The sequence below is a fragment of the Ammodytes marinus genome, assembly GCF_949987685.1.
Source record: "Ammodytes marinus genome assembly, chromosome: 18".
NCBI classification, from domain to species: Eukaryota; Metazoa; Chordata; class Actinopteri; order Uranoscopiformes; family Ammodytidae; genus Ammodytes; species Ammodytes marinus.
In genome coordinates, this window is record NC_137222.1 from 3,604,279 (window position 1) to 3,620,357 (window position 16,079).

General features: G+C 41.3%; 1 protein-coding gene across 1 annotated transcript in view; it reads right to left on the reverse strand.

Moving 5' to 3' along the window:
- Window positions 1–13,968: 13,968 nt before the first annotated feature.
- The window catches only part of arhgef28a (Rho guanine nucleotide exchange factor (GEF) 28a), a 60,438-nt gene continuing 58,327 nt past the window's right edge, over window positions 13,969–16,079 (reverse strand). The window contains exon 37 of the mRNA XM_080046346.1: window positions 13,969–14,671. Within this exon, the coding sequence (XP_079902472.1) occupies window positions 14,514–14,671 (158 nt within the window). The 3' untranslated portion in view covers window positions 13,969–14,513. The remainder of the gene's footprint in view (window positions 14,672–16,079) is intronic.

Consider the following 16,079-nt stretch of genomic DNA (forward strand, 5'->3'; position numbering starts at 1 on the left):
TGTGTGTGTGTGTGTGTGTGTGTGTGTGTGTGTGTGTGTGTGTGTGTGTGTGTGTGTGTGTGTGTGTGTGTGTGTGTGTGTGTGTGTGTGTGTGTGTGTGTGTGTGTGTGTGTGTGTGTGTATGTGAATGGGTGAATGTGGTAATAAATGTAAAGTGCTTTGGGGCTGAGAAAATCGGCTAAAAAAGCGCTATATAAGTCAAGTCCATTTACCATTTACATGTGGAGTTCATTTGTAAACTATCTGCGGGCTCTGCAAATGTTAACACATTCCCCTGCCTTGAAACTGCTGCATATTGTGTTAAGAGGAAGTGGATGAGAGACTATGCACACAGTGTCTATTCTACTATCAGTTTAGTTCCTGTTGGACCGGATCCCAAAGCACCGCCGACGCTACATGCAGGTGTAAAGAGAACGAAAGGGTGAGAGAAAATACCACCTGCATTGCCCTCAACCTCGCTCCGACACACACACACACACACATTCTCTCACACATTCTCTCTCACACACACACACAGACACATTCCCGCCCCCCCACACACACACATGACACACCGCTGCTAACCCCTGAGCCCCGTGTGAATTTAAATCGTGGCAAAGGGTAAAGCAGTCAAGTGCAAACGCAGACACAACGCCACAATTACCAGGGCTCGGGCGGCAGGCAGATTCAGGGGCCCAATTAGGAGCAGAAAAAAAGAGCTGCCGAAGAGTCTCCCGTTAAAGGCTATATCTGCTTTCTGCTGACAAGAGGCGTGTGTATGACAAAGGTTAGAAAGCTCACAGTATTATACTCCCTTTGGTTCATTAATCTGACTGTTTAGAAATGTGTGATACGGTCAAATGTTGTTTTTTTCTGTATCCACTAGTAGCTGCTGTTAGCCTAAATGTATCTTTATAAAAATCGAAGTCAGTAGAAAAATCTTTAAGATAATTTTTTGGCATTTTCAAGCTTTATTAGACAGTACAGAGTTGAAATGGGGAGACAGAGAGAGAGAGGGGGGATGACATGCAGTAAAGGTCCACTAGTCGGATTCGAACCCGCGACCACTGTAACGAAGGCCGGAGCCAATATGGTACACGCTCTATCCACTACGCCACCGGAGCGCCCCGAAGTCAGGAACTTTAATGAATGTTTATGGCAATGAGCATAGACCCCTAAATGCATTTTTCTTTTACCACGAGAAAGCCTGAACCACTTTAGCCACCACAGGGAGGAGCGCCTCCCACCCAGCATGACTCACGTATACGCTTAACTTAGTGACATTTAATGAAGGGAGAAATATTTAACACTCACTGGATGCTCTTAAAATGCCATTAAAGAAACTTTGATGTACACAGTTTTAGGCTTATTGAAAGAAAAAAATAAATCTTGTTTAATAACACATGGACACCCACTCCTTCATGGCTGAGTAACCCCTAGCTGTTTGGGCTACGTACAAATCAAAGTCATTGTAGTAAATGGCATATTTTTTTAAGGGATTTTAGACTTTTTCTCAGTTATAATAGCAATCTACCCAGTGACACACTGTCTATCTATTCATCCTTATTCTGAGAGAGAGAGAGAGATTGAGAGAGAGAGAGAGGTTTGAATGAAAGTCATTTGCTTGCATTACATCATTCCACCTACTTTGCTAAACAAAACAGACGATATGCAAGCTTTCTCTTCAGCATTCGCTGCCTGTAGCCTTCAGTGACATTAAGATGTGGTGGGAAATCAAAATGAAAAAGGTTACGATTCCAGCGCTTGCCCTTTCAAATCCTGCGATGAAATATATATACGGCTTTCAACTGAACATGAATGACTGGGCAGGTGTTAGAGCATGTTTGCATCGCTCCCCTGTTATTAACCTTTGGTTGGCTGAAGGTGACACACGAGGAAAAGCGTGCCAGACGAGGTAGTGTTACATCTTTAAACGGGCATGTTGCTATAGCTATTATACGATGGGCCGCCTTTGTTTACTTTCCCTTTGTTGACACACTTGTTTACAGAGCCTAGAGACTGTGTATGTATTTACAACAGATTTTTTTTCAGCGTGTGCGCGCACGCACACACACACACACACACACACACACACACAGTAAGGACAGGTAGCAGATCGTGAGGAGATATTCACTGACTCTTGACAAAAAGTGATTTTGATCACAAGCGTTCTCCAGAATCGCTGACTGAATCACATTATGAAATGTGCAATACAAAATGGATGATCACAAATTACAGTTGAAAAAAATAAATAAAAAAATGTTGACAGCCAGAATGATTGAGTATCTTGATCTGCCTGGATGGTCAAAGGGGGAAATGCTTATGACCCATTTTAAAGCCGCGGGGTGTCTTTCCTAACCTGTTTAATCTGCTCTATGGCCTCTAAATTGCGGGTGTTTCAAAGCACGGCTCAGTCACTCCAGGGCCCTTCTCAGCTTGTGATCACAGGGCCATAGCTGCTGCTGCTGCTGCTGCTGCTGCTGTGCCTGTGTGACTAACAGCTAAATGACCCCTGAAAGGCTATAATTGTCAGCTCCTCTTTTGTGCAATGGGCGGATGGAGGTGTGTGTGGAGTTGACCTTGTGTTCACCTATTTTAAATGACCGGAGTGTTCATCTGGGAGGGACAGCACGCATCGGCTGTGAACGGCTGCTTCCTCTGATGTCGGGGGAAGAAGGACATTATCAAAGGGGAAGCCAGAGGAGGAAAAAAATGGTGGTTTAGAAAAGCTTGCGGTCTAATGCACGGAAAAAGGGGATATTTATTAAAGACACTGAAACTGTCCCTGCGTTCCAAATCACATACTCTATCTTTTTTCTATTCTACAGATGATCATTAAAATAATCTAGTTAGCATGCAGTAGGCATATACATAACATTGCACCTTGATCTTGCTTCTTGCTTTTATATCTGTCGCACCCACGGTTGTTTTCATACGGGGGCTCCGTAGATGTGACGTCACTTCAGGTGCGCACTGGATTGTGGGTCAGAATCGCCCAAATAGCACGCTGATTTCAACACTAAAAATATTGGCCGTGTTTAGTAGGCATCTGGGTATGTAAATATGAGCACAAGAATTAGGACATCCTAAATCTTTTTTCTACCATACTAAATAGCAGAAAGTATGGGGATTGGAACGCTGCCTGAAACAGTACGTATGTATTCAGATGAGCCAAGATTATAAATAACGTCCGTTTAGTTCAACTCTAGGCCTTGTTGTGTAGTTGTTGCCATCACTCTTGTTGATAACTACAACCTTGCAATTAGCTAAGTTAATTGCTGAGGTCTTAACACAGAGACATACAGTGGCTAAAGCATTATATTAGCCAGCGCTATACAGCAGAAGCACAAGCAGTCAGGTGATCATTCAGGTGTTAAACAGCCCTATTTAAGGCAATATTTCAACGGTAACTGTTGGAAAACATCCATCACAATTTTAAGGACGAATATCCTGGTGTCATTTTATACTGTAAAGAATGTGGTTTATGTTAAATTAACTAAATGAACACTCATTTTACTATTATTATCGAATAATTCCAACAACACAAAACTAAGTTAGGCGAGGTGTTCAAATCTGGGAGGTCTCACTGCGTGTCAGAAAACATACTGAGATATTGTTTAGCCGTACAATGAAGTGACCACAGGTTAACTCATCCTTTAGCTTTAGAACACACACACACATACACAGTACCCCACCTATCCATTACCCAATACACACACTGCCATTTACTCACACGCACCCCTGGACGCCCTGTCAGCCCTCTATAATTTAGTGGGACAAAGAGGTAAAATGAGGGTCCCATTGAGAGGCAGGTGGGTGGGTCCCACTAATGAGTGAGCCCATTGTAGAGGATTACCACACTGTCACGGTGCAAGATCACAGTGAACGGCTCATCCCAGACGCTCTCACGAAAAGGCCAACGCATGCATGTCACACTTGCGCGCACACACACACACACACACACACACACACACACACACACACACACACACACCTCAAGTGCTGACAGGTATACAGGCCTGTGGCGTGCATCAGTGGTATGCCTGGGAGACCCACTCACCTCTCAACCCCACCCCCTTAAAACCAAGTGCAAAGTAATCACTAAGACAGCATCTAAAACAGGCGTTTAAAAATGGATGCTTTCTGTCTGTCAAGCCCCTATTAGAAAAACACCCTCTTTTTCTCTCTCTCTCTGTGTGTGTGTGTGTGTGTGTGTGTGTGTGTGTGTGTGTGTGTGTGTGTGTGTGTGTGTGTGTGTGTGTGTGTGTGTGTGTGTGTGTGTGTCTCTCTCTCTCTCTCTCTCTCTCTCTCTCTCTCTCTCTCTCTCTCTCTCTCTCTCGATGTTTTTTTGAAAGAGCTGTAAGCTGCAAACAGCTTACACAGTAATACCGCGTTTTCATGTCCACAATCGCACACAAATAAATTTTTCTTTGTCGGATACCATCTTGCACACACACACACAGACACACACACACACACACACACACACACACACACACACACACACACACACACACACACACACACACACACACACACAGAGACAAACAGACAAACAGACACACACACAAACGGTGAACACATTTCTTTGGAAACGTCACGTCATGAAAAATGATACAGCGATCACAGCGGCAAATCCTCAAACAGCTGGCGGTGACAGATGCTCCATGCATTCATGTCTCCAAATTCAATTCTTATTTCCCTCAATTAAACAAATCAAAAAACTAAAACATGGACAGGCATACATTACATAAACTTTTCAAAAAGGCGAACTGCATCCTGGGTAATTCTATTTGGCACAACTGGGTTTATGAGGATAGATACCTAAGAGACGAGAGGAGGGAGATAAGGAGAGGAGGAAGAAATGCATTGTTGACAGTGATGGATATAGATAATTTTTCATATTGATTTTTCGCCAACCCTCTGGCACTGCGGAGGTGTTTGGAAGCTATTAGAAGTCCATATAGATTATCAATTCTAGCTCTTTTTTGACATTTACTGTCCAATAGCATTATCATTATAATAAATCTTTCTTTTCCTATATATACCAAATAGAAGAAATCTGGGGTGTTTTTTTCACAACAAAAGGAGAATATACAGTATGACTTGTTTGCGCTGTGATACCAACTCTGCCTCTAAACTCAGAACAGGAAACTAGACACAGATGTGACTTTAGATGTGGCTGATATTTGCCTTGTCATCATCTTTATTCATTTTGAAGATAATTGTTACCATTTGCATTTGGATTTTTGGATGGTGAATACACATGTGTTAAGTTGTTAATTTGGAGTTCAGCGGTGGTTGCAACTAAATAGAGCCATACTATATCATATTTAGTGGAGTACTAAAGTGGAAATTCCCAGTAGGTGGAAAAAGTACTAGAATAGTGTAGGCGTGCTGCTTCTTACAGAAATGTTACTCAAGTAAAAGTACTTAAAATGGGTAAGGTAATATGATGACAAATCAAATGCATAGCCTATAGCGGATGTGTTGAATAATATTCTTCACTTGGAGCTCAGTTGTGGTTGCAACTAAATAGCCATAGAGTAGCATAGAGCCATACAGTAACATATTTAGTGTAGAACTATAGCTGACATCCTGTATATTGTATCCAAGTAAAAGTAGCTTATAACTTTAAAGAAATGTTACTGAAGTAGGGGCACTTGTGTAAAAATATTCTTCTAGTGGGTAATGTGATGATAAATGCATAGCCTATAGACGAAAAGGTTGTGTTGAATATATGAAACAATTACATATTGTTAAGAATACCCTGAGGCATCAAAATAAATTGCATTAAATGTCTATCCAACAATACTAGTGGATCAGTATCACACCAGAGACTTCACATCCATCCAAAGAATCATTTCAGATTAGGCCTAATAACCTTCACGTTGCAGCCTGTAGCTATGTAGCCTACAACTGATTTTAATTAAAAAAGATATATGCTACACATTTCTTCAGTAAAGCCTCACTGGAATTAACTAGAAAACAATACAAACCTCAAACAATGAATCATAATGAACAACAATAGGCTTCATAAAAGGGGCTAGGGAACACGTAGGCCTATCATTAGGCAACAGACACTTACAGCATCACCAAGGCAACAAGAACAGTGACGTATGATCAACAGACACTTTACAGACAGCTGCATCAACTAACAACAGACATATTAGAGCAAAAACAGAGACTGTGGAGTTTTTACACACCTAGCGCACACACATAACGCTACATTGTTGCTAGGTAATTTGTGTTTGTTGACATCACTCAGTACAATTTCATCCATCAAACTGAGTGTGTTGTTGTTGTTTACTCACCTGTCTGCTGACTTCATTCTGCGAAGCTCGTGCACTGCGAAGTCTGCAACATTTTGCTCCAAGTTCAACTTTCTCTGCTCTTTCATTCTCCTCAAAAAATGTTTTAAAGGTGCAGTGTGTAATATGATATCATCAAGAAAGTTCTACAAAGTTCTAGAATGCAACGCTCCCTGGGTAACCCCAACCCTTTCGAATAATAACAGAAGCTACAGTGGCCTTCAAGGACAAGAACAATTCTAAATTTTAAACAAAGCACCCAATGACATTCCAACTATGACACTTTCAAGATGTCGGCACTAGGTCTTGGTCCAAAATATGCAGAAATATGGACATATATGAGACCCTTTCTAAGGGAAAAAATAATAATTATAAAAAAAAAATTCAGCTATTATGCACTAAATTAAATGTACTTATGGATATTATAATTACTTTCTACAAAATCTGCTAGGAAATAAAACCCAAAATTCTACACACTGCAGGTTTAGCTAGCACTTAGCATGTTAGATTGACTCAGCATGCACTTGTTGTTGGTCAGGCAACATTTTGGGTGTGTTTGATTTATGTCCCTTAGCAAGCATATATCCCATGATGCATACTGTAATTAAGGTGACCATACATCATATCAGACATAACATATTTGACGGGATCTTTGATTTGAATGCATTATTACAATATCTTGACACTTCAGACCGTCTCATGAGAGTGAATCTAGCCTAATTCTATACTTCCACCCCTGCCTATGACTTCAAGGTAACCAGAATAGTAACCCCATGTCCTTGTAGCAATTGAGTGATACAGTGTATGGCCCTGAATTAATGTGAAAAGATGACAAACAACAATTCAACTTTCAACTTTATTCTGTGTGTATTGTGATGTGTGTGTGTGTGTGTGTGTGTGTGTGTGTGTGTGTGTGTGTGTGTGTGTGTGTGTGTGTGTGTGTGTGTGTGCGTGCGTGCGTGTGTGTGTGTGTGTGTGTGTGTGTGTGTGTGTGTGTGTGTCTACAGCGGTACATCAATAACTTTTAACTAGTGACGCCTCCCAAGTTCATTCTGGGTAAGTAGATTCAGATGTAGACTATCATAGATGTGGAGGGATAACTGCTTCGTCAGTATATCTGTTAATTTTTCCTATAATTAATACCATAACCCTTAAGGTCAGATCATGTATATATTTATGAATGAAGTCACTTGGAGTTCAGTGGTGGGCCTGGATATACGAGAGGAAAAACATTGATAGCATTGCTGATGAACTTGAATGGCCTAAAAGGAGACTTATATGGGCATAGTTATTATTTTATATTGGGCTTATTTACTATGTAAGTTGAGCAAAGGAGCCTCATAAAAACAATGTTGGCACACATATCAATGCTGCATTCACGTCACACGGAAATAAACGTATTTGCCAGTTTCCAACTTATAAAACCAACAACCAACTTGGCTCCACATGATATGGAAACATCTAAAAAAGCAAACAAACACGGATGGGTTGCGTCAACCAAGGGTAAGCCATTACAAGGCAACTAAATCCTAATAGAAACCTTTTATTTTTTTGGAGCTCATTTTTGGATAACTGTTCGTTTCAGTTAAAGGGCTAATTTAAATTATTCTGTGTTTTAAGCTCTATTTGACAGTTTGAAGTAGATAGTGACAGAGTTGAAATGGGGAGATAGAGGGGGATGACATGCAGTAAAGGTCCACGAGTGGGATTCGAACCCACGACCACTGTGACAAGGACTTAGCCTATATGGTACGTGCTCTACCCACTACTCCATGGAGCGCCCTGTTGACTGTTGATGTTCAGAGAAAAAGGGAAAGCCAGCCAAATTCAATTATCTATTTATATTCTTTGACTTGCTTGTTAAATGTGTTCCCTACGTTTGTTTTTTAACTGTATGTTTATGGTTATGCACATAGACAATTCTTTGTATGAGTGAACGTACCTGGCAACACACCTTTAATGATTCTGAAACAGTTCATTGCAGGATCCAGCATTGACTGTATAGTAGTGGCCAGCTGGAAAAAAAAAAACTATCAGTACAGAGATTACAGATTTCATTTTCCATGGCATAATGAAGAAGGTCTATCTATGAAATGGCGCAGCGACTATAACCTGCCTGCCAATGTTTTGATGCTCGAGGGTGGGGGGGGGGGGGGGGGGGGGGGGGGGGCCTGCCTGCTGTGGATGTGTAACAGTGAAGCCTTCTAATGTGCAAAGCCCCGTAATTAGCATCTATTTTGGGCTAAACAACAGCTCCACACAGCTGCAGGACATGGCTGCGAGTGACTTCAAAACAGGGGGGACGTGCGTGATGAGCGAGAACCAATTAAAATCCCACCAGGGTCAAAGCTAAAGTAAAGATCAGAGGGCCGAGGGGATATGTGTCACTTAAAAAGGGCCAAGCACTTCAAAAAGGGAACACACACTCTGCATTCTTTTCAAAGAGTCTACACAACACAAAGGCATGTCACACGCATTGTTAAACTTGCACTTAGACATTTAGTTCCACGCCAAAGTAAAAATAATAGGCACGAGAAGTATTGAAAGTCAAAGCCATATACAGTAAGTTGTTACAGGGCTAGCGGGTCGTAGATCCAATCCCCCCCCACCCTCCCTCCATAGCCACTGCGCCTCTGAGCAGTCCGTATATATATTAAGTCCAGCCCCCTGTCACTATATTTCACCCCCTGGAGAAATCTAATAACCTGTATATATATGCTGTATATTGTTCAGGTTTCTCATAAAAGCATTCCTCACCGGGATAAGCTTTAATGGTTGTTATTTATATTTGGGCCGGGCAGGTTTATTCTGTGTGCAGCCCGCAGAAATCATTACGCCTCCCCTTGGGGAAAGGCTTTACTATCGCATGTTTCAAACGCGGAGCAGATGACTCAGCGATAATACATTTTCCCCTTTATCGTTTTTTTTTTTTTTTTTTTTTTTTTTGTCATTGCCGTTATTGGTTACCGTCCTCTGGGCTCCTTAAAAACACACAACACAACTATGGGGAACACACAGCGGGCCACATAGCATAGCGGGGGCTCTTTCTTTATAATGAGTAAAGGGACTCTTTACTATTACAGAATCCACACAAAGCGAGGCCGAGGGCGAGTGGAAACACTGAAACTCTAATAAGTATTTAAAAGAATTACTCTTGTTTGTTCTACTAAACATTCACATAAGGATCTGTAGACATTTGACTCCACTTTTTTTAAAGCTACAGTGCATAACTTTTTCCTACGAATGAATGTCGGTTTCGTTCAAGCTTTTGCCAAATGAGCCGGCACAAAGTTGATTAAGCATGTCAGCTCCACAAAACTCTCTCTGTATTTCTCAGTATGGCAGTGTTTACGAACTGGTGTCACGCCCCCCGTCACACTGGTGCGGGGCGACATAAGTTACGCACTATAGCTTTAACAGACTGGAGTCTTGAGGTCTTATAAAGTTATAACTTTGTTAAGTTATCAGAAAATAAAATGCCTTGAAATTTGTTTTTCTTTTATCAGAGTGAAATCGGAGACAGACCAGATGGCTGAGTGGCATTTACTACATCATAGTTTGAGCCCATTACCGTTAAACACCTGTGAAAAAGAAACACACACACACACACACACACACACACACACACACACACACACACACACACACACACACACACACACACACACACACACACACACACACACACACACACACACACACACACACACACACACACACACACACACACACACACAGGTGCTTAACATAGACAGAACTCCATGCCATGCATACAAAAAAGCTTGTGTTGTGGTTCAAGGTTCTCCTCCTGTCTTATTCCATACCTTTCTACACAAACATTCCCTCCTCAAAGTTGCTACTTGGCGACTTTGAAATCTTTCCTTTACAACCAGAACCTTGTAAAAAAAAAGATGCAGAGGCACGTAAAACACTGGGAACATTTTGATTATATGCTACTATATGGCCCATAAAATCGCGGCGGCGAAATGTAACACTGCTGACTGAAGCGTACACACACACAGTGTTCCAAAACTGATTAGGTGAAGTACTCCACTACGAAAACAGCTGACGGGAGAGAGAGTACAATCTCCATTTTAACGGCAAAGGTGATGCAATATAGAGGATCTTTGAAGGGCTTAGAGGAGACACAGAGAGGATCAGACAGGTCAATGGTCGCACACCGTGTGTCTAAATGCTCTTAGTGGGAAAGATCAGGGAGAGAAAGGCAAGGCAACACAAAGGGCTGATGAAAATGCACTACTAGTACCTATAAAAGACGTTGAATATATAGATACTTTTTTATATGAGATATGAAATGAATGGTAAATGGACTCCACTTCTATAGAACAAACTTTTCCCTGGTTTTTCACAGACCCAAAGCGCTTTACATTGTTTTGTACACATTCACCCAATCACACACACATTCATACACCTATTAGCAGCAGCAGCTACCACGCGGGTGCAAGCTACAATCCCGAGCAAATTAGGGTTCAGTGTCTCTTTGCCCAGGGACACTTGGACATGTGGCGGGGAGGCGGGGGATCGAACCACCGACCCTGCAACCCAGTGGACGACCACCCTACCCGCTTCACCACAGCCACATGTAGAATGTTAGCCTGGACGGTTTATGACAACACAGCTGATGATCAGAAAGGTATTTTGAATTCAGGTCAGCCAAGATCCAACAAAGAAAACCACAATTGTTGTTTACATATTTCTCATTCTGATTAACACACATTTACCAACAGAATGTAGAATGTGAACGCCCTTTGTAAGAACTCTGCCTGAATGAGCTGCCAACGTCAGAAGGCTATCAAGGCCTGGGGAAAACAGCACAGAAGCAGTCAGCTTACATCTTACATAAATGAACAGTTTCCCTTTAACAAGATCCATTTAGAGTACAAGATTGGGATCAAATTTGGTGAAAGAGACTTCAATCCGAACCGACAGGGATGTGACCGGCCTACGTGATGTCTAATATAGGCGAAGATTGCCTCAAAATACATTACAATTTGGTTTTGTGAATACAGATACCCCAACATTTTAAAATGAGTTTGAAGCTATGAAAGAGTAATGAGGTTAAATAGGCTATAATATCTACACTGTCAGTCACGTGATTTTCATTATAGCCATTCTACATCGCTGTCTAAATCGCTGTCTAATCTTAAATCTTTGTGTATTTTTTTCTTGTTTTTACTATGAACTACCTGAACCCTGAACTTCCATTTTTAGTCCAGGGATACTGATCAGTGAAACAGATTGTAAATTGGATTGTCGTCTGCACAATTATGATTACAGTCAGATGACAAGGTGCATGCTGGGAGTAGAGTGGAGAGACCCTGTTGATCTCAGGGCATCTGCTCCTGTGTCTAGGAAAGCCAATGAAATACATTACCGCTGTCCTACTGAGGAGTCTTTTGAGATGGCAGGCTCTGATTGGTTGGGGATATTCTCACCCATAAAAGTCTCATGGTGTAGCTATTCATTTGAAACAATGTCATGATGCACCAGTTTGTTGCTACACGACATATTGCGCTCATCCAATAGCAACTGATGTGGTTTTTTTTGTTGGTGATTACAATTCAAGAGGTGCAGCAGTATCACACACACTAGAAATCATTGACATTCACGCACCTGCTCTGCCACCTGTCTCCGCTGCCAGCCGAAAAACAGGCCAGGCATCTCACTCACACATCTGCTGCTCACACTGTCGGAGGCGCTTCAAGTTCATATACCAAAGGCCGTAAAACTTAACTGATACTGTCTGCGCCTCAACCGTTTTTCTCCTCTTCGTTTTATTGTATTGCACTTTCACTGAGGCCCTTTTGACAGCCTTAAAGGTGAACTATGTAACTTTGGGTTGTGTCAGAGAAGTGAATTGTTTTCTAAGGTATATTCTCATAACTGACTAAACAAACTTTCCTCATAGGAAAATGTGATCCCTGGAACAGTGTTTGAAGTTAAGAAGCTTCCTGAAAAGTTACTGTTTCACTGTTGTTGTTTACAGCAGCAGGCCCACAGTTTGGTTTACAACATATTCTAGTCTTAACGTTTGGTTCAAGGTGCATGCCTCAAAATAATTTAGTTTTGATTGATGTTGATAGAATTATTCAACACTAAGAATTACATGTAGAGTTAATACAGTATATTTTATAAACTAACTACAGACTGCCAATGTAAAAACAAATCCCTCTTCCCTGAAACTACACACTGCGCCTTTAAGAAAAACAAAGCACTTTTTTCCAAGTTCAATAAAAGTCACTTTATCAGTACAACAGCAACACGACACTGATGAAACGCAAACATCTGCGCACACACAGGTACACACACTTTTCTATACAACCCTTCACAACGCACTGTAAAACATGGAGACGCTGTATGTACTGCAATTAATAAATAAAAGGCACAAACATACACTGTATGTACATGGTTTGCTAACATCACATTGGGAAATACTGCCACTGCCTTGTTGTCCCATTGAGAAAAAAAACAGTAATTAAACCAAATCATCTTTTTTAGTGTCTGTAAATTAACACCAAAGAGACAACTTAAAGGACTTGGCACTTGGACCTTTTTACATATAGAAATGGTTAGGTGCTTGTAAAAATAGTACATCAATATTCAAGTTGAATAGTTTAGCATTCATTGTATCAATAGGGCGACTTCCTATGTTTCATGGGTGCTGGGTACAACCCCTTTACAGCTTTTATAAATTAAAGATTTTTAAGAGATTGTAATTTTAAAGTTATGACGGAAAATGTAAAAGAGTTTACATGGTAGAGTCTTTACGAGGCACAGTAGGGCTTTGAGGGGAAAAAACGCTAACGTCAGCACGCACGCTCAAACACTCACAATAGCATGTAGAGTACGCTGTTTACCCATGTTTACCATCTTAATTCCAGGGTGTTGATTAGCATGTTAACATTTGCTAATCAACACTTAGCACAAAGAACAGTTGAGCCTGATGGGAATGTCAAAGTTTACCTGAACATAATAATGAAAAGTTTAGGGATGACAAAGGTTATTATGAATTATCCTGAGCGGTGTTTGTACCAGATTAAAAGAAAATCAGTCCAATTTTTGTTTCTAAAAAATTGTAGGCTACTAGATAAAACTAAAATGTAATCTGCTATTTCTTATGGAAGTTGTTAACTGTTAACATACTTACATTAGAGCTTAGAATGGTTGAACCCAATAGGTTTTTCTTCCTGCACAACAACTTCCCCCTTCCTTTTTTCCGCAGGGGGGAGTTGTGCTCAAGACATTTTGTTCCCCAGATTGTTCTGCTTTGATAAGATTGACATATTAGCCCAGCTTCAACATCACTCTTAAAAAAAAGAAAAAAACGTATGTGCTTATTTCTCATAACAAGAAAAACATGGTTTAGATAAGAAGAAATAAACGATCGCTACAGGCACGCATGCACACATGCACACACACACACACAGGCAGGTCTGGCAAATGTGGGATTTGACGCTGTCGCACCTCATCTCCCAATCCTAGTGTTTTTGTGCCTGGTGCATTATGCGCGGCTTGTACATACACAGCCTGAGTCTGATAAGTGGAATGTCGGCAGTTTACTCCATGGCAACACAATAGCGGCTAGAGAGATGTCGTGCTGATATTGGGTATATAGGCTTTATCTCCTTTTCGTTTCGTAAATGTAATAAATGGTGTGTGTGTGTGTGTGTGTGTGTATGTGTGTGTGTGTGTGTGTGTGTGTGTGTGTGTGTGTGTGTGTGTGTGTGTGTGTGTGTGTGTGTGTGTGTGTCTGTGTGTGTGTGTGCTTGAGGGACGAGATATGTGGGACCTGAGAAAGGACGGCAGAGGAGTCGGGGTGAGAGGGTAAAAGTGGCTGCAGAAAGCCAGTCAATAAAGACCACACACACACACACACACACATACACACACACACAGACAGAAACAGAAAATAAATGGACATTCAACAACCAGCGATGCCCCGAGTAAAGGTGCATGACAGGTGTGAGATTGAGTCTGAATCAAACTGGGTTTCTTTATCTCTGCTTCTCTCTCTCTCTCTGGGTTTCCAGTAAATTTAAAAAACAACACACAAAAAAAGGCCACAAATGAAATCTTTCACAAAAGACTGAGAGAGACAGAAATGTTTTCCGAAGGTCCTGATGCTACTGCTGCGTGAATGTCTTTTATCTTTCTCCTTAAGTGCTGCGTTGGCCATTTTTTGTCTGAAATGTTAATCAACATTCATAGGTACACAATGTTTTCCTCTGTGCCCCCTTCCTCCTCCTCCCCCCCGCTGTCCGTCTCCAGGGAAACCAGGTGAGGGTCGCCAGGATACGGGTTGGATGCTCCAGTCGCCGTTGACGACCAGGTCTCCCCGATGTAACCGTGACTGTTCAGATCTGATGAAGAAAAAACACAATTATTATTATTATATTCGGATGCTGATAATATTTGAGGAACTTTTAAATATTTCTGATACAAGTCAAATTTTTCTTCTTATGATCATAAGTTACATGTAACAGCAAACGAGACCATCAGTGCAAAGAATGATAGTTTTATATCGTTTTTCTTAATGCCTTCGTCATACGCACGCTCACCCAGGAACGAGAGCTGGCATAGTAAAAACATTACCGCTTTTGTTCAAAGAGGGTGTAAGAATTAGTACAAACCAAAAGTTCCTCGGAGCACCTTTAAGCGAAGGTTTAAAATGTTTAGAGCGTCAGTGCAACAGTTTATTTCCTGCTTTCTGGTGAATTTTTATCCACCAATTTGTGCCTTTTTTTGCATCAAGTTAAAGTAAGTTACTGCAATGGTAAGAGGTGACACCTGCCAAGTTAAGTTGGTATGGTTCACCTTAGGGGTGTGTGAAATCGTTGGGAGATATATAGTAACAGATAGGAAGGATATATAAATGTTTCGACCCCCTTAACTGTTAAGCTATTTTTGGGGAGGGGGTTGTCTTTCATATCTTTTTGAGGGGGGACAACAGGGACTAAAGAGACTTGGCCATTCAGGAACATTACTGATAAATGATCACCAGGATGGGACATGTAGCCACTTGTTTAATGAGCTCCGACTGATTGTTTTTAGGCCACTCATCTAATCACAACACTATAGCACTATGGATCAACCACAGCTGCTGCAGCCTTTACTAAGGGCATAGAATGGACACAAAAAGATTTTCAGGCTATCCGTCATCTCCCCCTACACACACACACACACACACACACACACACACACACACCTCTCCACTTAGAGGTGCCATTTTTATTATTATCTTTGTCGACACAATCAATCGTCATGCCGGGGATTCAATGAAACCTGACCCCCCCCCCCTCCCCCCCCCCCCCACACACACACACAGCTGACAGTTGACATAGAAGGGATGAGGAAACGAGTGAAGATCTTTGTGTGAGAGGAGCTTTCAACCAGATAACTAGGATTCATACCATTGACTTGGCAAATGCATATTCTGCTAAAGGAAACTATTATATCCTTAGCTCCTTTTCATGGGTGGATCGATAAAGTTATTATTCTATTAAAGGAGGTCTGAACGAGACTGCTGTGTGTGTGTGTGTGTGTGTGTGTGTGTGTGTGTGTGTGTGTGTGTGTGTGTGTGTGTGTGTGTGTGTGTGTGTGTGTGTACTTATAAATAATATGGCTTTATGAGGACCAAACTTTCTTTTTACGATCGTAGAGAGGACATTTCTGGAAAATGAGGATTCAAGGTTCAGGTTAGAAATATGTTTAGGTTAACGTTAGTGTGAGGGGTTGGGGTTAGGGTAAGGGGCTAGGCAATACATTATG